General features: G+C 38.3%; 2 protein-coding genes across 5 annotated transcripts; one reads left to right on the forward strand and one right to left on the reverse strand.

Moving 5' to 3' along the window:
* The first annotated feature begins 17,388 nt into the window (after positions 1 to 17,388).
* Positions 17,389 to 22,224, forward strand: LOC112274570 (cell division control protein 48 homolog B). Of its 4 annotated transcripts, XM_073529862.2 has the most exons (14): positions 17,389 to 17,464; positions 17,891 to 17,995; positions 18,234 to 18,463; positions 18,653 to 18,697; positions 18,853 to 18,908; positions 19,117 to 19,266; positions 19,509 to 19,625; positions 20,066 to 20,165; positions 20,260 to 20,526; positions 20,733 to 20,902; positions 21,097 to 21,225; positions 21,486 to 21,591; positions 21,697 to 21,774; positions 21,888 to 22,224. In XM_073529862.2, exons 3-14 carry the CDS (start codon positions 18,290 to 18,292, stop codon positions 22,194 to 22,196), a joined length of 1,701 nt encoding a protein of 566 aa, XP_073385963.1. In that variant the 5' UTR covers positions 17,389 to 17,464; positions 17,891 to 17,995; positions 18,234 to 18,289; the 3' UTR covers positions 22,197 to 22,224. The 4 variants fall into 4 exon arrangements, with proteins under 4 accessions (XP_073385963.1, XP_024360001.1, XP_024360004.1 ...); XM_024504233.3 differs by lacking the exon at positions 17,891 to 17,995; XM_024504236.2 differs by lacking the exon at positions 17,891 to 17,995 and having other exon boundaries at positions 19,136 to 19,266.
* Positions 22,225 to 22,356: 132 nt separating this feature from the next.
* LOC112274572 (uncharacterized) lies at positions 22,357 to 24,494 on the reverse strand. Its single transcript, XM_024504239.2, has 7 exons — positions 24,277 to 24,494; positions 23,798 to 23,857; positions 23,490 to 23,558; positions 23,263 to 23,316; positions 23,098 to 23,151; positions 22,859 to 22,927; positions 22,357 to 22,647 (listed from the first exon to the last, which is right to left on the reverse strand). Exons 1-7 carry the CDS (start codon positions 24,340 to 24,342, stop codon positions 22,573 to 22,575), a joined length of 447 nt encoding a protein of 148 aa, XP_024360007.1. The 5' UTR covers positions 24,343 to 24,494; the 3' UTR covers positions 22,357 to 22,572.
* Positions 24,495 to 25,295: the final 801 nt, after the last annotated feature.

The following is a 25,295-nucleotide window of genomic DNA, read 5'->3' on the forward strand; positions in this document are numbered from 1 at the left end:
GTTTCTATAGATTTTATTATAGATCTTCTAATCGTAAGTTTGTATAATTTTATATTTGTGGTAGTAGATTGTTTTATCAAGATGGCATATTTTGTATCATATATAAAATCTATCATAGAGAAAGAAATAGATAATTTTTTTTTTCTTAACAACATCTATTGCTATCATGGATTACTTAAAGTTATTATATCAGATAGGAGGACTTGATTTATATCAAGATTTTTAAGAATCCTTTTCAAGCTTTTAAAGGTGGATTTAAATCTGCCTTTGGCTTTTTCATCCTCAAACTAATGGGCAAACAAAATAGGTGAATTAAGTTTTGAAGCAATACTTGAGGTATACCATCAACTATCATCAAGATGATTGGACAATTCTTTTACCATTGGCAAAGTTAGCATACAATAATTTAGTACATTCTTGCATTCAACAAACATCTTTCTTAGTCAATTATCGTTGTCATCTACAACTTGATACTTTTGACTTTCAAAAGTTGATAATCTTGTTGCAAATGATTTAAAAAATTATTTATTAGAGCTATATTATAATAAAGATTTGTTATTCTTTATTTAATAAAATTAAGATAAAGAATAGCAAATCTTTATTATAAAAGAAACAAGATCAAAGGAAGATAACACTCTATCTTTTATTCATCTTCATAGCTTTTGTATATTTGTGATACTAAAGAGATGGAAAATCAACAACCAACAGATTCAATTCAAGAGCTTTCATTTGTTGACTTACTAGATGAGATATTACAATTTTCACAATCTTCAAGATGACATAATGAAGATGAAGACACTCAAGAACAACATATCTTTCTTTGAATAAATGGTGAGATATAACATGTTTGATATCACAATCTTAGAAGAGACTCTTGATGTTTGATGATTTTATTAGAAGTAAGAATAATTCTTGAAGGTATTTCAAATGTTTTATTTGAAAGAAGTTACGACGACCTCAACAATAATTAAATAATAGGGTGGTCTTCTCGCCTTAGTATATGATACTATTAATAGCTAAGAGGACCTATTAACTATCTTTGAAGAAAACAAACATCAAAGTATGTGGAAAATATAATTTACAGCATCTTAGATTTCATCAACACATGATGACCATTGTCATACTACAATTGCTTATAGTATGTAAAAATTAATTAAAACATATAATATGTTTATAAGTCTTGATATAGATTAGAGTAGTTAGTAAATAAATTTAAAGAGAATCGATATAAGAAAATTTATTTGGAGATTTATCTATTTTGATTATAGTGTTTATATTATGTAAGATTTAGATATTTAGTACAAAGCTCAAGAGAAGGTTGGAGTTTAAAGATGAAAGTCTAAAATATTAGGACGCTTATTGAAAAGGATGAAAGCAAGGTATGGTTGGATGAAGGCAAGGGGTGAGGACCTTCATCCCTATTGGTAGAATGTCATGCCCAATAGGCTTCAAGGAAGCTACCCAATGCCTTATTAGGAATTAGGGTTTTACTTTTAAAGAAATTTGAATTTTGGAGGTAAGATCAGCAAGTTCAAGATTTTGGGTATAATTTGGGTGAAAATTTTATATGATTTCGAATTTTTGTAATGGAGTTATAGATGTTCAAAGTTAAGGTGTCAAATTTATACCTACTGTCACTCTTTGAAGCATAACATATGCATATAGAAAGCAATGAAAGATCGGCGACTGGAATTGGAGAGAAAACTTTCTTGGCTACACTTTACATATATTTTTTGATGAATTCCAAGTCTAGATGAAGGAGTTATAGGGCATTGAAGACAACACATGTAGTTCAAAGGCAGTAAGTGAGTCATTTTGTTGATAGTAATAGTTGGAGCCATATCTTGAGTTTCTAGACAGATTTTTGGCTCAAAGTTTTTAGAAGTGTGTGTTATTAGGTTAAGAAGCTATAGGTTAAAGTTTCATGGTATATGAGTACTTATTTTGTGAGATATGAAGAAATAAGCACACAGATGTATGTAAGTTAGGATTTAAAGCTATTGTTAGGATTTTGGTGATATCTCAAGTTCTATAATGAATTTGGAGTTGAATTTTTTTGTGATAGTTTTTTAAAATATATTAGTACTTCATGTAAAATTTTAAGTTGTTTGGATAGTGTGATCCTGAGATATGAGCTGTTGAAGTTTGAGAAATATTTCTCATAAGGATTTATAAGGTTTTAAGATACTTTATCATACATTTGGATGTTTTATTTTGGTACTTGGGCTTATGTATTGATGTAATTGTCCTAAGAGAAAAAATATTATATATATATATATAAACTTGGTATTTTTATATCTTAGTCTTAATTGAGCATTTAGTGGCAACGAGAAGCTAAGCACTTTCTTGAGACAAACTCTCTCTACCTCGACACTGTTTTTTGTGAAATTCGTCCATTGAGGGGGATAATATCACGAATATACATAACTACTCTAATAAATAGCTATATGATTACATAGAAGTAGATAAAAATAAATAAAAGTAGATTAATTTTATAATACCTTATAGAAAATCTTTATAGAAGCTTCATAGATGTTGCTTTGACTTTACATATATTTGTAGTTGATTGATAGGTAAGAAACTTAGTCAACAAGTTAATCATAAGTTGGTAGCTTGCAGAACAAGGTAACTATGTGGTGCATATATAAAAAAAACTTGTCTTGGAAGTTAAGATACATGTCTTGTAAAGTCAACATGTTTTGGAGGTCCTATAAAACATCACGATGTAGCTCTTAGTTAAGAATATATATAGAAGCAAAAGTGAAGCCTTCTTTACTCTTGTCAATACCTTTCTAGTCTTTGGTCTTGTTTCAATATTTTCTAGTCTTTTTGTTTTTGGCAATAGCGATTATAGTTGAATATTATATCAACTTTGAGTGACTTTTTAGTTCTTTTCAATGACATAAGAGTGTACTAAGAATTTTTTTTTCTTCAAGTTTCATGTCCTTAATACATATTATCGTTAGGTAATTGATTTTGTATAAGTTGAACTCATTTTATTCATCTTAGTCCAACGCATTCTACAAATGGAAACGTCAATAGTATTATTTGAATGGTGCAATAATTTCAACATCTATTAGTTAGATCTTTGAAGTGGTATTTGAGAGAAGCACAAAAATATCAATATTGGGAGAAATTTGGTAATTTGTAATATACAATGGTACATAGTCCATGATAAGAAGTATTCGCTAATATGACCTTCTCATTTCTTCATTGAGCTTTTTTAGCCATTCTTGAAAAAAATCATGGTCATTTATACTTTTTTATTGGAATAATAATAAAAATCTAATTATTTGCTTATACAACAATCAAAGCAAGAGAGGCTTGCAGAAATAGCTAATAAAAACAAAATGTGGTAATTAGTAGATTTCATTGGCATTTGTTATGAATATAATAGTGATTCTTGCATTTTCTTTCTTATAGTTAGTGATTTATTGTTAAATGATAGTTCAATCTAGAACCATAGTGTAAAATAGTCCCATTTCATTCATATTGTACACATTGTAGAATTTATAGCTTGTAATGTAAATGCGCAAAGAAAGCATTGTTGCGTCAATACAAGCTTGATCAGTTGAGTATGTCTTTCTATATATTTTGATAACTTTCAGCTTGTAGCAAGAAAGAAAATTTTCAAATCAACTATTCAAAAATTTGATTTTGCCTTAACAGATTATAAGCATCTTTGTAAAGTATTGACCATGCTTCTTAATAAGCTAAGATGACAACAACCTATTTTGAGATTGATGCTAGGAAATCCATAGAATAAGTGCTTCTTCAAGGTCGAAAAAATAAACCATCTTTGGGTACTTTGTTTGAAGTTGGTTGTTGTCTATTGCTTTGTACTCATCACATTTATTTAGGATCTTATTAATACTGACTTGTGGAGGTGCTTTCGCAAGCTTTAATTGATTTTTAGGCCACTTAATAAGAGTAATCTATGAGATCAAAGGTTATATATTCTTTTGTTTTGTCACGGCCATAATCATGTAAGCTAATAATTACATATAGAAATAGGTAGAAGTAAGTAAAAGTAGATAAAAGTAAGTTAATTCTATAATATTTAATATAAAAGCTTCCTAGAAACTTCCTAGACGCTGCTTTGACTTCATAGGTGTCTTTAATTGACTTTTTGGATTAGAAACGTGGTCAACAAGTTAGCCATGTGCCACACATGTTGTTAGCTTGAAGATCAAGCTAACTATATGGCCCACACGTAGAAAAACTTGCCTTGTAAGTCAAGGCATGTGTCCTACAAAGTCAACACATATTGGAGGTCCTATAGAACGTCGCCACGTAGCCCCTAGTTAGATAGTATATATAGAGACAAGAGTGAAGGCTTCTTCACTCTTGTCAACTCCTTTCTTGCTTCAAGTCCAGGTTCAAGAGTCTTTAGTTTCTTGTCTTATGGCAATAGCCATTCCAGTTTCCTTTTAATATACCTACTTATTTATATTTTGACTTATTATATCGAGATAGCCTTTTTGTGTATATTTTCCCTCATCGAGTCTTTGTCCTTGACAGATTGACAAGAGTACACTTACAATATCAGAGCTTTGTTTTTTCTTAAGTAAGAGTGGATTACCCCTTTCTCTTGACAAGACATAAGCGTATTAGAAGTTTGTGGATTACCCACTTCTAAACTGATATTGTTCTTAGTATCTTCTTTGTTATCGAGTCTTTCTTTTCTTTTGTCTTGAGCAATATCAAACAAATTTTTCTTCTTAGTGTTATTATGGCAGAGCTTGTTGAAATGAAGAGTGCAATGGCACAAATGCAAGAGCAAATGAGGGAGTTAATGCTTGCGATGCATCAACTCAATTCACCAACACAGGAAAGAACAAGAATAGCAGAAAGTGGAGATATAGAGATGATCGGAGCTGCTTCAACATCTACAACAAATCACGTTCCTTCTCCAATTGTACAACACCCTATAAGCACTAGAGAACCAAGAATTACCTTACCTGAGAAATTTGATGGTACGAGATCAAAGTTTCGAGGGTTCATCAATCAAGTACAATTGGCAATTGAACTTCAACCGCAAAGCTATCCAACTCCAGGATCACAAGTCAGGTTTATTGGTACTCTACTTTCTGGTTCTGCATTATTATGGTTTTCGTCTTTTCTTGAACAACGAAATTCAATATTGGACAATTTGGAAGCTTTTTTGGCGGATTTTCGATCTATGTACGGTGAAGACGATGCAACTCGTGTTGCAACAAATAAGATCCGAATTCTGCGACAAAGAAATCGCTCAGTAACAGTGTATGCTTCACAATTTCGACAACTTGCAATTGACATCAAGTGAGATGATGCTGCACTCATCAGTCAATTTCTTTATGGATTGCAATACGAAGTAAAGAAATTGATGCTCAACTTACCTGATCCTCAAACTTTGAGTCAAGCAATCGATTTTGCGGTAAAATGTGATAATCGACTTTTCGAATTTCGATCCGAGAATCATTCACGGGAATCTCAATGTTATTACTCAATGGCAACATCAACATCTTTGCCAAACGTACATTCGGAAGTAGAAGACATGTAAATTGACGTGGTACGTTTTAAACCCCTAACTGAGCAAGAAAAGATTCGTCGTCGTTAAGAAGGATTATGTTTATATTGCAGAGAACCTAAGCACATTGCTCAACATTGTCCAAAGAAACGACGCAACTATAAAATGAGGGGTACGACGGTCAAAGAAGACAACATGTCGGAAAACGGATTCGTCTAGCTACAATAGGGACCGTGCAGCTGGAACCTTGTACAATTCCTAATGAAGGTCCTATCCTCTCCTCAAAACCCTCTCCTTGTTTTATAATAGACTTATATTTAGGACCTAAGAATTACAAAGCCTCTGTTTTATTAGATTCGAGAGCCTCAGCATGTTTTTTAGATGAACAATTTGTTAAAAGTCGTAAAATACCTTTTGTACAGAAACCTAAACCAGTACATGTAGAAGTCATAGATGGTCGTCCCTTGTCTTCTGGAGATGTCACTCATGAAACTCATCCTATAAAAGTAACAATAGACAGTCATGATAGCTACATAGCTTTTAACATAATTAAATCCCCGTCCAATCCAGTTATTTTAGGTTTACCCTGGCTAGAAAAATATAACCCTTGAATAGATTGGAATTCACGTAAACTTGACTTTTCCCAAAGTATTATTAATAGTTCTACCAACCAAGTAAAAAATTATAAGTCTAATATAGTAAAACCCGTACTGATAGGTGCAAAAGCATTTATACACGCAGCAAAAGAAGGATCAACTTTTGCTATTTATGCTGTACCTGTTTCTGAAAACGTAAAGACTTCAAGTGGCATTCCAAGTCAATATCAGGAGTATCAAGACGTTTTTGAGAAAAAAAATGCAGATATTCTTCCTGAGCATCGTCCATATGATTGTTCAATCAACCTCAAGGAAGGAACTCAGCCACCATTTGGACCAATTTACAGTTTATCGCAAGATGAGATGGCTGAACTCAAGACATATATTGACGAGAATTTAGCAAAGAATTTCATACGCCATTCAAAATCTCCAGCATGAGCTCCAATTCTATTCGTAAAGAAAAAAGATGGATCTTTACGAATGTGTGTTGATTATCGAAGACTCAACAAGATCACAATCAAGAACAGGTATCCATTACCTTTGATATCAGGACTCCTTGACCAGTTGAATCAAGCTAAGATCTATACAAAAATAGATCTAAGAGGAGCATATAATCTAGTACGGATCAAAGAAGGAGATGAATGGAAGACTGCGTTTCGAACGAAGTATAGACATTTCAAATATAATGTCATGCCCTTTGGACTCACGAATGCACCAGCTGCTTTTCAACATCTCATGAATGATGTATTTCATGAATTCTTAGACAATTTTATCGTCTGCTATCTAGACGATATCCTGATCTATTCTAAGAACGTCGAAGAACATGAAATACATGTTCGTCAAGTATTACAAAAACTTAGAGATGCAGAATTGTACGCCAAGATGGAAAAGTGTGTATATCATACTACTCAAGTTGATTTTTTAGGATACATCATTTCAAATGATGGTCTCATGATGGATTCTAAGAAAGTCCAAACAATCATGGATTGGAAGATTCCAAGGACAGTAAGAGATGTCCAATGTTTCTTGGGATTTGCCAATTACTATCGGATCTTCATCAAAGATTTCTCACGAGTTGCAGCTCCACTTACACGCTTGACTAGTAAAGATAAATTCCAATAGAATTAAGAAGCGGAAGCAGCATTTGAAGCCTTGAAGACATCGTTTGTCTCTGCACTAGTCTTATATCGTGTTGACTTTTCTAAGGCATTTTTTATGGAAATAGATGGATCAGATTTTGCCTTGGATGCAGTTTTATCACAAATGGGAACAGATGACAAACTTCATCCGATAGCTTTTCATTCAAGAAAATTCTCAGCAGCCGAGATCAATTATGAGATCCACGATAAAGAACTTCTTGCGATCGTGGATTCCTTTCAAGAATGGCGTCATTATCTAGAAGGCGCTTCTAGTCCAGTCACTGTGTATACAGATCACAAGAACCTCGAGTATTTCATGTCAACATGCGTGTTGAATCGTCGTCAAGCTCGTTGGAGTATGTCTTTGTCAAGATTCGAGTTCATTATCACTTATCGGCCAGGAAAACAACAAGGTTTGTCTGATGCCCTATCTAGACGTTCTTATTTTGCACCAAAAGAAGGAGATGTAGCTTTTGAGCAACAAAGAACGGTCCTCTTGAAACCGGAGCAATTTCATCTCCGAGCAATGAAATCAACATTGACTGTTGATTTAACTTTTCTCAAGCAAATCCAGTCCAGTATGTCCTCAGACCCTCTTGTTTATGATATCGAGAATAATTCTTCCAAGTCTCATGATCCTTCTAAGTTCGAGTTCAAGAATAATCTATTATATTTTGAAGGACGCCTATATGTTCCAGAAGGAGAAGCATGTTTACGTGTTCTTCAAGCACGTCATGACTTTCCAGCAACAGGGCACTTTGGATATAATAAGACTTTGGAACTCATATCAAGAGATTTTTGGTGGCCACAAATGTAGAAGTCAGTCAAAGACTTTGTACAATCTTGTGATATTTGTTCAAGATCAAAAATTCCTCGTCATCGACCTTACGGACTTCTTCAGCCATTACCTATACCAGAACAACCATGGTCTTCTGTTTCTATGGATTTCATCACAGATCTTCCAAGCTCAAGATCTTATGATTCTATATTTGTGATAGTAGATCGTTTCACCAAGATGGCACATTTTGTGCCATGTACAAAATCTATCACAGGTGAAGAAACAGCTAAGCTTTTCATTGATAATATCTATCGCTATCATGGATTACCTAAAGATATCATATCAGATAGGGGAACTCAATTTGTGTCAAGATTTTGGAGGACCCTTTTCAAGATTTTAAAAGTGGACATAAAGCTATCTTCGGCTTTCCATCCTCAAACTGATGGACAAACAGAGCGCGTAAACCAAGTCTTGGAGCAATATTTAAGGTGTACTATCAACTACCAACAAGATGATTGGACAACCTTTCTGCCATTGGCAGAGTTTGCTTATAATAATACGGTACATTCTTCCACGCAACAAACACCTTTCTTTGCCAATTATGGCTATCATCCACGACTTGATACTTTTGATTTTTCAAAAGTTGATAATCCTGCAGCAGAAGATATGGCAAATCGGTTGTTAGAGTTACATGCAATAATGAAGACGCAATTGAAGGAAGCTCAAGAACGACAAAAGATAAACGCAGATCTATATCGTAAGGAGCAACCACAAATCAACGTGGGTGATAAGGTATGGCTACTTCATCGCAATATCAAGACTACTCGACCTTGTGACAAGTTGGACTATCGTAGGCTTGGCCCCTTTTCTGTTTCTGAACAGATCAACCCAGTTGCATATCGGTTACATCTACTGGAGTCAATGGAGATCCATCCTGTATTCCACGTGTCTCTTCTTGAACCATATAAGACAGTGGATATACAAGGAAGAAGACAAATGCCACCGCCTCCTATAGAAGTAGATAATAATGAAGAATTTGAGGTGGAAGAGATATTAGACTCAAGGCGGCGCCGAAATAAGCTGAAATATCTTGTTCATTGGCGCGGATATGATATTAGTGAATGCACATGGGAGCCATCCAGGAATCTAAGAAATGCATCAACTAAAGTCAAAGTTTTTCATCAACCTTTTTCATCGACCAATTCGTTGACAAGGATCACAACGGCGAACGAACTGGTGGGCATCAGAAAACATTGTGGGCCACCAATATCCGGCCATTAAAGCCTTGCGAGCAGTGCTGTCTCCCGCGAAATGACCACCACAACTATCCAAATGACAACCTGTAAGTATCGACTGTACTTCACTGGGAAAGATACAGCGCCGTAAAAGACCATCGCGTCCTTGTTTATACAAAGCATCACGAATCATCGTGTATGGGGCACTCTTCAGAATAAGGCGCTTCTTAAGCTTGTCCGTGAAAGTCGGCGGAAAAGTATGGAAGGTCAGAAACTGAATAATTTCGCTATACTCGGGGGATATCACATCCACCACAAATAATGCGAAGTCAGAAAGATCATCGAGAACAGGCTCGTTGCCGAGAATATTAGACAACCGGGATAAATGATCTGCGTTCGCATGTTGCTTCCCAGGTCTGACAACCACCGTAAAATTGAACTCCTGGAGGAGTAAGACCCAGCGAGCAATGCGCCCACTCAATTGAGGCTTATTAATCAGATATTTGAGGGCATCATGATCCACATAAAATACAAACGGATACCCAAGCAAATAGTGCCGAAATTTTTTAACCGAGTATATCATACCCAACGCCTCTCGTTCAGTAGTAGTATAGTTGCGTTCGACAGCCACCAATTGTCGACTGGCATAATATATTGGATGATTGAATCCCTTATCATCCTTCTGGCTTAACACCGAGCCAATAGCAGCATTGGATGCATCAACATACACATGAAATGGCTTTGTCCAACAAGGAGCCACCAATATTGGTGCAGAGACCAATTTTGACTTTAAGACCTCGAAGGCTACGGTACACTCCTTGGTCCAGAGGGGACTAGTACCATCGAACGGAGGTTTCTTCAGTAAGTTCGTTAAAGGTTGACAAATAACCGCAAACGAACTTATAAATCGTCGATAATAACTGACATGACCAACGAACCCTCGAACACCGGAGACTGTCTCCGGTCTGGGCAAGTTCATGATATGCTGCACTTTGTCAGGATCTGTAGCAATACCACGACTGGAAACAATATGGCCCAATAATTTTCCGGATGGAACACCAAATTGGCACTTCTCCGAATTCAACGATATTCCAAATTTGGCACACTGAGCCAAACATTTGCCTAAACAATGAAGATGATCTTGTTTGGTACTGAATGTACAAAAGTCATCTAAAAAGATCTCCATAAACAGTCGGAGATAATCTTGAAAAGCCTAAGTCATCACGCGTTGGAACGTGGCTGGGGCGTTACATAACCCGAAAGGCATCACGCGATAAGCAAATGTGCCCCAATCCGTAGTAAAGGTTGTCTTGAGCTGGTCTTCTTTTGCAATTTGAACTTGATTATACCCGGAGAAACCATCGAGAAACGAATAGCATTCGTGACCGACGACGGCGTCTAATATACTATCCGTGAATGGTAACGGAAAGTAATCTTTCTTGGTGGCTGCATTAAGTTTTCGGAAATCTTGACAAATTCGGATTTTTCCGTTCTTTTTCGGCACCATCACAATTGGAGAAACCCACTCACTATTCGGTACCGGGTAAATGAAACCCACCGCAAGAAGCTTGTCCAATTCTTCCTTCACCATAAGGGAATATTTAGGATTAAGGCGATGTTGCCTCTGGCGTACCGGTTTAGCGTTTTCTTCCAATATGATACGATGTTCACAGACATCAGCGGGGATACCTTGTAGATCATTATAAGTCCAAGCAAAAGCGGATTTATGATGTAAGAAAAAGTCTGTCCAACAGTTCAACTCTTGTTCCTTAATACCTTCGTAGACCTTAATTAGCCGAGGTTCGGCCGTGGTCGCTAAGTTAATAGTTTGACATACAGGGTCAGCAACAATACTCTGTTTCAATTCCCGCAGTGATTTAAAGTTACTCGGTATGTCCGACATATGCGAAGTAACGAATCCCGTCTCGAGGGCACTAACATGGTGCACATCGTACCCAGGTTTCCAGTCAATACTTACATAAGCAGAGTTTTCCGAATCCTTCGGGTATATCAAGTACTCCCCCGGACCTCCACATTGGTACACCACCTCAGGGTGCTGTGCTGCCTCCACATTGGCCTCCGTACTCGGTACTTCTGTGTCATCATCGGAGCTAAGCCCTTCGTCCGACGTCAATTCAGATACTGGCAACTGAGACTCCCCGTGATAGCGTACTGGGTACATTTGTAACACCATTTTATCTACGCCCTTACCAATTGTCAAAGTACCTCGACCCCAATCGTTCTTGGCCTTCGCTTGATACAGCCAGGGTCGTCCCAATAAAATAGGGTACGATAAAGTCGAACGTTGTAAGCGAAAGACAATGTAGTCAATTTCATAGGCAATACCTGCAATTATAGTTTGAACACTCCGTACAATACCCATTGGCTTAACTCGGCTATGATCTGCCATCCGTAATACCAATGTCGTGGGGACTAATTGTTCCAGACCTAAAGCATCCATTGTATCAGCGTTCATTAAATTGACGCTGGAACCTCCATCTACCTGGACGCCAGAGATCCGAACACCATCAATCGAAACATCAATGGTTGGTGCACCTGGATCAGGGTTCAAACTAACTTCACAAACTTCCATATTACGATGCCGATGTCTTGTTAGGGATGAATTCAAGGTGGAACGACACTCTGGTGCGACTGCTAGAAGTTGCTTCATAGAGATTGAAGGCCGAATAGCGTCCAAATCCTTTAAAATGTCATAGGGTTCCATATTTAGGGTAATTTCCAATGCCCTCTTCCGTTTCATGGGTTTGAGCTTAACTCCGTGAGGTAATTTATTCTGCCGCCCTGGACTTGGAATTGGAACAGCAGATTGAGCTTCCTTGGGACTTCCTTTCCCAAGGGGATCTTTCAACGGGTATGATGCTTCTTGGAACTGCGGTGGGAACAGACCGGTTCGAGACGGAACTGAAGACTCCGTAATTGGGACCTCATTGGGCTTCGCAACCAAATCAGGGCTCAAGACTTTCCCAGTTTCCGGGCCTGAATGGGATTGGTCCGTAATTGGGTGTGATTGGCCCTTCGCTTTAGGATCTTCCAAATGTTTAATTGGGCCTTTCCCTTTTTGCTGGCTCCTAGTAAGAACGGTATGGACACATTCCACCCGATTTACTGGAGAGTCTTGAGGTCCTCGATTTATTCCCTCCATTTTTCCTGGACTCTGGATCTGCTGATCCCGATTATTGAAATTGAATGGAGCATTACATTGCTGATACGTATGCCCTGACTGCTTGCAATTCCCACAAACTGGGGCATAATCGTCACTGGCTCTTGGATTGGGACATTCATTGGCATAATGACCAATCTGTCTACAACGGAAACAACGCAATGGCCTTTTTGCACCCCCATCAGGCATATTGGGTGTCTCCACCGGTATATACCTACTAGGTTTGTTCCATGTAGGTTGAGAAAACGATCCTGGTTGTCCCGGTTGTACTTGGTTCAATGGCATCGATGGAGCATATGGCTGATACCCATGCTGCTCCTTACCATAGTTCCGAGGATTTGATACAAACCCCTCACTATAAGTGGAATTCTGAAAATCATTGACTGCTCGATTTTGTCGGTTAGATCGATTTCCATGCCATCCAAACGTATTTCCTATTTGAACTTGATTGACATCCCATGGAGTTGGTGGAATCATGGTCGGATTACTGAATTGTTGTTGTCTTTGCAAATTCCAACAATTAGCGGTTAAGTGCTTGCCTCCACAAAATGTACATTTACCCAACACTTGTGAAGGTGACGGGCATTCCGTTACCAAATGACCGTGGCCCTGACAATTACTGCACCATACATTGGTCCTAGTATTGGTTGGCTTTTGCCTCTTCTCCTTATCTTTGGCCATATTAACGGCCATTTCCTCCATTTTCTTCGTCAGGTTCAATAACAAGGCTTCATTGGAATCTTTTGAAGCTGATATTATTTGTTTTTCCGCCAAAGTTGACTCGTGTGTTTGATATGGAAAATATGGAGCATACGCTGTTGTTACTTGCGGTGGTAAAGCTTGCAATGGGGTAACATTAACTGGCCCCTGAGTATTGGCACTTGACTGGGCAACTGTTTCGATCATCTGTGGATAACTACCCACTGATCCGTTCAAAGCCGGATATTGATAATTGCTTTGAACTGGTATCATCGTGGCACACGCAGTTAAAAACTGATCATAATGGCATTCCTCCCAAACCTTGGCTCTATCAAGGGATGTAGATATCGTAACTGGTTGAGCTTCTTTTACAAACATTTTTAGCTCTGGTGGGTGCAAACCATTTATTAATATAGATAATATAAATGCCTCCGGCATTTGGTGGTTCGGCCACTTACTAAGTATATCAGCCACTCGGCCATAGAACGATTCCACCGCCTCTCCTAGGATCATTTTGCTGTTCATTAACCTTCCTCGAAGACGGTCTTCAAAACCAATTGGTCGAAAACGGGTCAAAAATGCATTCTTCAATGCTTCCCAGTTCGAAAATTGACTAATTGGTTGACGGTTATACCATTCAAACGCCGTATCCTTTAAGGTTGCTGGCAACCATCGTAACCAAATATCCTCGGTTCTCCCATTATTGGCGACACATGCTGTCAAAAACTGCGACAAATGTTGATCTGGATCCGCACCCGGAAAACCCCTAAAGGTAGGTAATGGAGCCACGCTAGTTGTGCGATCACTCACAGTACCCATTTGTACTGCTATGGGAACCGTTGGACCTCCCGTCGTCATTGAATTTGACAATGTGACACTTAATCGTTTGTTAATATAGTCTGCGTCTCTCCTAAATATATTTTCCGAACTTTCCACCCTGCTCAATTTGCTATTATTATCCTTGAATAAGTTTATTGGTTGAATAGGAGGTGAGAATGACGGATTTTGAAACACACTGAATTGGCCCTTATTGACCAATAATTTATGCCACTCTATGGAACCAGTTTTGACGGAATCGGCAGTTTCCGCTATTGGAAACGTACCCAATGGAGTACCCAACTCTTCTGTGATTCCCCCACTCTCAGTTAACGGTCTCAGAAGAAACCCTGGCCTATTGATCAAATTTTCAGCAAGTGCTCTTGGCAATTTCTCTAACGATATATACTTCTGAAATATTAGATGTCGATTAGCTTCTGGGTATGCTCGAATATGACGACAGGCATGCAACCATGGCTTAATCCAGCTTTGTCTATGATTCCTTTTTAACTTTCTTTGTTGCTCGTTTCGCAACAAATTTCTTGCTTGCGATCTCTCTATTCTTTCTCTTGACTGCCGTATTTTCTTTACTGTTAAGTTCTCATTCTTAATAACCATACTCTTTCATTATATTCTTCTGCGACTGCTACCTATTTCCCATCTACTTCAACCGGCAGTTAAAACCTAACACTCCATGCTATTATCAATTTCCCCGGCAGCGGCGCCAAAATGTGATTGTCGTTTTACTTACTCTAACTTATCTAATCAGAGTAAACCTGTATAGGGGAATTCGAACACAGGGAAAGAATATCGCATGAGCTTACACGTTAGGGTCACACAATTAACTGTATTCCGCACTACTTAAAACATCCAGGAAACACTACAATGCTTTCCACTTCCTAATAATACTCCACCATCACTGATAACAAACAACATGTAATCCCGCACTATCCTAAATGACAGGACATAATCATACTATAATCCAAATTCTGGAGTTCTTCACCATTAACTGCCTTCACATTACAGTGTTTCACACAAACACAGACTCATTCTCTCTGCTGAACTACATTCAGATTTCAGCATTCAATCTCTCTTCTTCTCATTCAATAACATATAATTCCATTCACACTTTCATTCCATGATTCACTTCACAATATTCAGAAACTCTCAATACTCTTATTTCAAAGAACATAACAATAAAAGAAAAGAGGTAGCACCAAGCTTACCCCGGCTCACACTATCACAGTAATGGCCCCTACTTCCTCTCTCCCATCCTCCTTATGCTACCACGAGATACCAACTGCTACATCTCTAATGAAAACTGCTTTTCCTAACTATTCATCCATTTTACCTACTGAACTACCTTTTCAACAGTCATCTATCCCTGTTTACACTATGAACTAAGTATCTACAATTCAACAAATAACTACTTATTCTACAGACATCCATCAAAACCAAGATGAAAATCTCTCTTATAAAAGAGACAAGATTGAGGCAAGATAACATTCAATTTCTTATCCTTGTTTGTAACTTCTTTGCATTTGTGACGCTAATTAGATGGAGAGCCAACAACCAGCGGATTCAACTCAAGAACCTTCGTTTGCTGACCTGTCGGACGAGACATTACGATTGTCACAACCTTCAAGACGACGCAATCGAGATGAAGATCTTCAAGAACGACATGTTCTTCCTCGAACAGATGGTGAGATACAACGCGTTTGGTATCAGGATTTGGGAAGGGACTCTCGATGTTTGGTGATTTTGCTAGAGGTAGGAACAACTCCTGATGGTGTTCCGAATATTCTATTCGAAGGAAGTTACGAAGGCCTCAACAATGATCAAATAACTGGGTGGTCTTCCCGCCCTGGTATGGGACACTACCGATGGTTGAGAGGCCCTATCAATCATCTTCGAAGAGAACAGAGATCAGAGTATGTGGCAAATACAATTCGTCGCATCATAGATTTTCTCAACATATGATGACCGCTCCTCGTGGAACTCGTCTCTAGAAGGGGGGGTAATGTCACGGCCATAATCATGTAAGCTAATAATTACATATAGAAATAGGTAGAAGTAAGTAAAAGTAGATAAAAGTAAGTTAATTCTATAATATTTAATATAGAAGCTTCCTAGAAACTTCCTAGACCCTGCTTTGACTTCATAGGTGTCTTTAATTGACTTTTTGGATTAGAAACGTGGTCAACAAGTTAGCCATGTGCCACACATGTTGTTAGCTTGAAGATCAAGCTAACTATGTGGCCCACACGTAGAAAAACTTGCCTTGTAAGTCAAGGCATGTGTCCTACAAAGTCAACACATATTGGAGGTCCTATAGAACGTCGCCACGTAGCCCCTAGTTAGATAGTATATATAGAGACAAGAGTGAAGGCTTCTTCACTCTTGTCAACTCCTTTCTTGCTTCTAGTCCAGGTTCAAGAGTCTTTAGTTTCTTGTCTTGTGGCAATAGCCATTCTAGTTTCTTTTTAATATACCTACTTGTTTATATTTTGACTTATTATATCGAGAAAGCCTTTTTGTGTATATTTTCCCTTATCGAGTCTTCGTCCTTGACATGTTTGCAGATCTGTAATCACTGGATATTTGTGAGGTGCAACATTATATTCAATGACAAGGTATTCGGTATGCAGGGGAAAATGTATTAGGCAAGCAGTAAGTGCACACTCAAACAAATTCATGATTTCAGCAACCTCAATAAGTTTTAACTTCCTATAAGTTATGTTTATAAAAGGTGAATTGACTTTATAACTTAGCAAAAGTAATATTGTATATATATTTAATCAAATAGAAATATATCTATATATATATATATATATATATAATAAAATTTTCAATGCAACATAATATAACTAAAAATATTTTTCCTAAGTTACATCTTTTTTAATCAAATAAATTATATTATAAAAATTCAAAAATGACTAATACATCTAGAATCGTATTAAAGAATTAAATGTTTAAGGCTAATGAGTATTAAGTATTATTTGGATTATAAAGAATTTTTGGATAAAAAAGAAATCGATTGTAGTGGGTCGTTTATTTTTAACATTAAAAATTATACTACACTAGATCTCAGATTATGTGTTCTTCAAAGTAGTAATATTTGTTTGTGACTCGACTAAACTTATTTGCATTGGTTTTATTAGGAATATGTTAGAAATACATATACTAATCATTTTAAATAAATTAAGTAATTTAGAATCATAAAAAACTATTCTTAATGTAATAATCGATCAGCATGCTCATATTCCGGTTGTCGATCTTGGGTTGTTCAGAAGGATACATGGACATAGGATCTCCGTTCAAGTCGAAGTGCATAGACCACGGTTCCCGGTTCCTGTGCAAGGGGTTTCTAAAGCCGTGGATCGGAAGCCCTAATCCAAACTGTCTTCTCAGTGTTGCGGCTCTGAGTTTGCTTGTATCGCAGATTGAGCAATCTTTCAGAGTCGGAATGCAGTGCAAGCCTACAATTGATTCTCGAATCCAAAAGTAACAGGTGCGTGTTGAGTTTATTTTGAAGACCTGTGTACTCGCGCATTGTGCAGTGTCCTGGAAAATCTACATGCCTGAATATGACCGAGGTGTGGGATATCCATTTGAAGATATCGGTGGAGTCTGAGTAATTCGATAGCGTAGATGGTGCATTATGGTATCAGGGTTCTATCACATTGTGTGAAGACGTTTCGTTGAGGCTAGTTGCGGCATTGAATGCACTTTTTCTCGTTTGAGAAATTCACGAGAACATTTCTCATGTGAGGAGATTTTTGGAATATAAGGCTGTTGACTCTTTGTGACTGGTTTTAATCACGTTCTTTCTAGTCTCTGGAAATGAGTTCAGTGCATGGATCCAATTGTGGTTGAGATTCTGTAGAGGTGGATAAACATGCAATAATTAGGTTCGGAGATGAAGACGTTTGTTTAGGTTGTCAATAAGAGTGGTAGGTGGTGTCCGTGGTTGCTGTGCGCGATTCAAGAGCCTCTCCGCTAATTGCTGAATTCTGATGAACACACATAATTTTTCGTCCAGGTGAAACTGCACTTCATGTCGAATATTCAAGTTTTATGAATTCGTTCTTGTGACATTTCCAATTAAATTTTAAAGTAGGTTTTCGTAGTCTCACTTTAGATGCTTCTGTTGGTGCTTTGGGCTTGCGAAGTAAAGTATTAATCAAAGTTATTTTCTTCTCTATCAACTCAAATAAAGTGATTATTTTAACCGATGTTATTTTCTTACGATGCTGTGTATGGTTTTGCATGTCGTGAAGGTGGTGCGCCTCTTATATTGTACTTTTTATTAGCCCATGCACTACTTACCGGCGTGATGGGTGTGGAGGATAAAGATCAAAAGCCGCAGAATTATGAACCAAATATGGATTCAGTCGGGTTCAATGCAGAGAGTGTGGTGGCAGGCATGGTTGCTCCTCTGCAGGCTTTGAGAGAACTCCTCCTCTGGCCTGTAATGTATTCGAAAGAAGCTGCATCCCTTGGTTTACGGGTATTCTAGTAACCCTTTACTTGAAGATCCGAGGCTCAGGGTTTAGGGTTTATGATTATGATGTTTAATAAGCTGGAGCAGTTCGATTTATGCAACTGTTCGTGAGCTCCTGAAACCTTTTCGTTTTTGAACGGTGCTCAGGCTATTGTTGTATTCCTAACGTGTGGTGCTTCTGCTTAATCATTGCAGTGGCCCAAAGGACTTCTTTTGTACGGACCACCTGGTACTGGTAAGGTATACACTCTTTTCCCTTTTGTTCCTTTTTTACTTATATATTTTGATTGCCTGAACTTCTTATTCACCTCCAACTTTTTCTTTTATGTGGACGGTTTATAATTTCATTTTCTTACTTATTTCTACATCTAATTAAATGACATTTCGACCTGCAGACAAGCGTGGTTCATGCTGTTGCTCGAGAATGCAACGCTCATTTTACGTCTCTCAGGTCTCAATGTGCTCCTGCTCTCTCTATGTCCTTATCAGTATTAGAGGACGCTATTGTGTGTTGCGTATCCGACCTGCGTCGAAGAAAATCAGCAGAAGTATTAGCTTCGTCAATCGCTAGTCTTTTTCTCGAAGTGAAATGCTTGAATAATATGCGATTTGTGTAATTGTGACATGAAAAGTGTCAATACCTGTTGAAACTGTTGCAGTGGTGCTTCTGTCCATAAGGCATTTGCTGGAGAAAGTGAGAAGGTATTGCGGGAAGCTTTTAGTAAGGCGGCTTTAGAAGCAGCTATTGGAAGACCAGCTATAATTTTCATCGATGAAATAGACACCATGTGCCCTCCTCGGGACTCTAGGTACAAGAAGTATATCTGTCACAACCTTTTGAATTGGTCACCATCTTTATTGGCGTTTCTGCATCTCCTGAGATCCTTTTGTTTCTGAGTCTTTTATTCGATCACCATACTATTGACATGGAGAGATGTTTGTAAGTATGCTTTATTAATACTTCAATTGTCCATTTTGTGTAGTTCAATGCATCTTATTACTCTTGTGAAATCAAATCTGTGAAATGATACCATTGGGTTGCTCTTTGCAGGCGCCAACAAGAGACAAGACTGGTTGCTCAACTTTTGACTTTGATGGATGGTATTGGGTCTTCAAAAGCGGGGTTGGCCGGTACTTCTAGAGTAGTTGTCGTTGCTGCAACTAATCGGTAGGTGTTGTTTTGAAACAAATCGGCATTTGAATTAAACAAATTAGTTTTCCATTGGATTAATTTTATGGAACTTTCTGCTGCGGTTAGAGAATACGTTTCACTTCTTCTCTATTGTTAAATTCTGTAGAGACCATGTGCACTTAAATCCTTTTGTAACATTTACGCTTTCTAATCCCATGTGGTACTCATATAGATCCTCCGGTTGTCTCCTTTTTCTTTTGCAACGTTAAGTGGAAAACACCCGTCCTGTGTCCTTTACGCTCCTAGAAGGCAATGGCTGCTAAATACAGAGATGACGCTTCTTTCTGTGTGAGGATCATCATTTTACGTAACAGGCCAAGGCACTAAGTCTGTATGCAAGCCATAGACCGACCAATCCATTCTTTTGTCGAGATTAAGAAGTATTGACTCAGTTTGTTGTTGACTTTGGTTTGCAGCGTTAACTCCATTGACTCTGCTTTGAGGAGACCTGGCCGTTTTGATCGTGAAATAGCAGTTCCACCTCCAAACGCCCATGAGCGGCATGCCATTCTTCGTGTAAGCTGGTCTGAACAGCTTCAGTTTTATTAGTGTTTCACTTAACTGGCTGGGCGAAGTCTCTCACTTTATCTATCTTGTGGGTATGTACCAGCTGCATTCACGGAAATTCCCTCTCGACACTTCAGTGGATCTTGTTGCAGTGGCTAAAATGTGCAACGGGTACGTCGGTGCTGACCTACAAGCCTTGTGTCGTGAGGCTGCCATGTCAGCGCTGTCTCACAATGAAGGAGTGCGGCCTGTAGAAATGAAGGACTTCGAAGAGGCTCATAAGAGAGTCGGAGCTAGCATTGTGCGAGGTTCAGTCGCAGAGGTTCCTGAGGTATCCTGGGACGATATCGGTGGACTGCATGAAGTCAAGGTGCTTTCCCATCTAATTTGATAATTTTTTACATGGCAGTGGAAGTGGGACTTTGTTTTAATCATTGTAGTCGCTTTGTTTCGGTCAAAACATCAAGCAAGGCCGACTTGTCCATATTAATATCTTTGGCGTAATTTATTAGGCGGTGACGATGGAAATAACATATAATTACTTGCAACTCATGATTCCTGTGTTCATATGTTCAGAAAAGACTACAGCAGGCTGTGGAATGGCCAATTAAGCATGTTGATGCGCTTACAAGACTCGGGATCAGACCTGCTCGAGGGGTCCTTCTTCACGGCCCACCTGGTTGCTCCAAAACTACTCTTGCCAAAGCTGCTGCTCATTCCTCTCAAGCAACCCTTTTCTCTCTCAGGTACCTTGAAGTTTCCATCTTATCGAATTAGTTTGCTCTTTTCCCAAAATGTGCAACAATGCAGATTGGGAGGCTCTTGCTTGCCAGGAAGCTGTAAAACTAACAGTCGCATTGTATCCTTCTTGTACCGATACTAATAGCGGAAGTATCGTTCTTGTACCGGTATTAGTTTCTAATGTTGCTTTACTTATCAGTGGCGCAGATTTGTATTCCATGTACGTTGGTGAGGGTGAAGCTCTATTGCGCGATACATTTCGACAAGCCCGACTTGCAGCTCCTAGTATTATTTTCTTTGATGAAGCTGATGCAGTCGCTTCGAGAAGGTTTTACACACCCTTATTATACATTGGCGTGACAATTGGAACTTCATCTTTGTTTCATCTAGAATCCAGGGGGTTTGACCAACCAACAGTTATTTATTAATTTATTTACTATATTAGTAACATAATAATTTATATCCTTCAGGTGTATGCACATTGTCTCTGTTTTGTTGTAACTTACTACAGCTCAATCCATTATTTGGTCATTTCAGTCATTGCGCGAATTCTCTTGGCTAATATTGAAACATGCCAATGGTCTTTAGGGGAATTGGCGAAAATGGAAGCTCGGGGGGTGGGAATGACACATCAGTAGGGGAGAAGTTACTCTCCACGTTGCTCACAGAGATGGACGGACTTGAACTCGCACAGGTATTTTATTTGATTGTGTATGAGGAGTTGATGTTCGCACTTGGGATACCAGTAACTTTCTTTATTCTAGACTGTTAATCTCAAGGTTTATATGTTGGATGGCAGGGTGTGCTTGTTCTGGCAGCCACCAATCGACCACAGGCAATTGACGCTGCCTTGATGCGACCAGGACGCTTTGACTCTGTAAGATCCATGGATTGATTAAGCTTTATATCCTCAAGTCTTTGGAATATGATGGGTGCACTTATTGGACTCCAATTCATCTTCTGCACCTGACTATGCAACTGGGTTTGCAGGTGCTCTACGTTCCACCTCCAGACAAAGAGAGCAGGTTGGAAATCTTACGCGTCCACACGAGAAGCAACGCTCTTGCGGATGACGTCGATTTGAATGGAGTGGCTGACGATACAGAGTGTTTTACTGGTGCTGAGCTTGCCGGTCTTTGTAGGGAGGCAGTAATGGCTGCTTTGCGGGAGAGCTTGGCTAATAACACGGATTCAAATATGGTTTGTAAACGCCATTTTGATAGTGCTAGAAATGGGACAAGTGCTAGTTTGTCTCCCCTTCAGATTGCAAGCTATGCCAATTTTAAGGCAAAGAAATGAAGTTAACGGCTTTTTGCAGGCGTGTGAATATTTGTGTACCACTTATGCAATTATTATATGTTCGCTGCACGTAAATGCTTCTGCTATGAAAAAGCAATGCTCCAGGTGTGTTCGATTACTAGCAGTCAAGCATTTGATTTGTAATAAAATACGTCGAGTGTGCAATCAATGGAGAACCAACTCATCCTTCAGAGAAAAGGGAACTTTTGACAAGGTTGTGGGTCGTGAAATCCTCGCATCGGTCCTTGAATACGACAGGATAGTTTGTCCTTGATTGACTAATTTTTACAGTGCACCGAATTCAAGCTGGCTCTGTTATGGAATGGAGTCTCGACAAAAACCAAAAGTACATCTCGTTGCGGGTATTTTCCAGCTTTTATTCGTTTGAGATATCTGACAAAGAAGTTTCTGCGGCTTTAAGTTTTGGTGAAGGCATCTCCTCTGATTCATTCTGTAACAAAAGAGCAGAGTCAGAAATTAAGAAATTCATTTGCTTCTCATTGAGTAGCGCGTTAGACTTACAAGGGTTGTTTCATCAAGAGCTATCTTGTCTGAATCGATTGAGACTTCATCTTCGTACTGCAAAAAATCAAGTCTAGCTGCCAAATCATAGACAGTACTGCAGAATAAATAAAGATTTAAAAAATAGATAAAGCACATACAAGCTCTGCCAACTTTGATGAAGCTTTCTCCACCTGATCATTCAGCGTGCTCCTCAGTTTCTTAAATTCCTGGGGATACCATTGTTCTCTCAATGCTCTGAGGGATGGAGATTTGCTGAGCAGGATCGCGGGAAGAAGAGGGTACGATGCTTCCAACTAAAATTTCAAATCCCACAAAGGCAAGTAAAGCATTCATATCGACTGTAGGGCCAACTTAACTTCGGGGGAAGATAACCTACAGTCTTTAGTCGCTCCACCTCTGAGTTGAGAGAATCCCTCAAATCTCCAATTTCCTGCATGGTGCAAAATATAGTTACATTTGTCATTTTCACAAGCACAAACATTGGGATCAAACTTCCATGGATATCTGAGATTTCACGTCCCGAAGACTAAGATATACTGACCTCTCGATACGACTTAACTTGATTGTCCAGCATTCCCCGCCAGTCCTTCAAATCCTGACAACAAAGAGCTAATTACACCACTTCGTATTTTTAGGCATTTCAGTTGATTTCAACGAAAGGGTTTAAAGTAGAGACACTCTGGTGTGTTCAATATACTGCAGCAAATAATTTTCGGGGACGATGCCTTCGTTACCTGGAATAAAAGATGCGAAGTTGTCAGTTCTAACCTTCTTCAACGTTTGCACACGGCTGTAGAGTTCCGTCCTTGACTCATTCAATTCGTTCATCACTGAATCCTGAAGCGAAAACACATAGCAACGCCTTACGGGTATGAAAAATGAATCTTTTGTACCTACTCAAAAACAGTTTCAAATTTACTAAACCTCGGAGTATTGTGAAGTTAATCTCAGCACTTCTATAACTAGCTAATCTGTTCTTGTAAATCAACATTTTGAACCGGAAGGGTTATGACCCCTGTTTGAACGAATGGTCACAATGAGAGGCTTCACACAATTTGTAGACTAAAAGTCCATACCGGTGGCAGCCGCCCCTCCGTGTTCTTCGTTCTAAAGTAGAGCTCATCTATGAATGCATCCTTCAGAACATACACACACTTTTCTCAGAGTATGTTGAAAAAATATTAATAATAGTTATAATAATAATAATAATCTAAGAAGCTAATCTTAGCAGCCGTCGCAACGGTGATGAATGTTCAGAGGTCTGGGAGTAGAATAATTTAGAGTGCACAAGAATCTCTCTTCCCCAGTGACGTATGCGAAGTTTTCCAGTTCCAGGTTAAATCTTGTGATTATCTTGCAAAATTGTCCATCTCACCAAGCGGAACAAACATCGAAACATGATGGAATCAAACGAAATCTGATTGTGGCTGTAAAAACTTAGTTACATGATCGATTGTGCAGGATAATACATCCCTAACCTCATAACAGAGACTGGAAGCGTATTGAAGATGTTATTGCAGTTATGATTTCTTCCAACTCCTCAGGTGGTCCATACCGTGTCGGCGTCGATCGGAAATGGTAAGGAAGAGGGAAACGGATCCGTCTCCACGAGGTTGTCCATCTCCGATTGCGAATTGCTCGCTCGATTCCCTTTCACAGCTATGAAAATTCGCTGGAGCTCAACGCAAAGCAGATGAAAAATGCAAACGTTGGGAAGTAGATTTTGGGTGAGTTGATTGTAATCACGCAGCCACGAAGACGAGCAGTCGAGTTTGATCAGAAGGAGAGAATTACTCCAGATGTGCAGTCAGCCACCATAGCAATGAGATCCTCGCAAATGAAAACGAAAGCATGCACAGAATTCAGTGCCGTCGGTGGATCTAGAGCTCCAGATGGGCAGGGCAACACACCCTGTCTCCGTGGTCTCAGGTCTTCCGAAGACGGTTATGCACTCCGTAACTGAAACCCGCGACAGGGAACTTTGCAACGTGATTGTTCCCAATGGTTGAGATCCTCGTTCCCATATCTCTCATTTATTAATGTATTCTATTTCTGAGTTTGAATTCTTGGTTTTTTTTTATTTTTTATTTTTTATTTGATAATACAAATACATTATATTCGTGTTGATAATTAAACAGTATATAAATAAACAGTTAATAATACAAAAACATTATATTCGTGTCATTGATTAATAGTGATTAATTAAAATTATTATTATACAAATAAATTTGTTAATATTCAATATTTTCAGTATTTTTAATTTTCAATATTTGAAGATGCACCGTCCTAAATATATGCATATGTCAACAATTTTGTAAAATAATATTTTATAAATATTATTCAATAAATACTTGTGAGATTTGTATGCATTTATTCAATACGAACTGTCTGTATCATTATTAGATTTTAAAATGTTGTATTAAATGTTCTATGACATTTTTCAGATTTACTTAACCAAAATATCATGGTTTACAAGCATTTCGTGCTTTTCGATTCTATTTTACATCATATATATATAAGTTGTTCAGTGTGTCAACTTTTCAAATAACTCCTACTCATAAGCTATTATGATTG

This window comes from Physcomitrium patens, chromosome 21, assembly GCF_059467195.1.
Source record: "Physcomitrium patens ecotype Gransden chromosome 21, ASM5946719v1, whole genome shotgun sequence".
NCBI classification, from domain to species: domain Eukaryota; kingdom Viridiplantae; phylum Streptophyta; class Bryopsida; order Funariales; family Funariaceae; genus Physcomitrium; species Physcomitrium patens.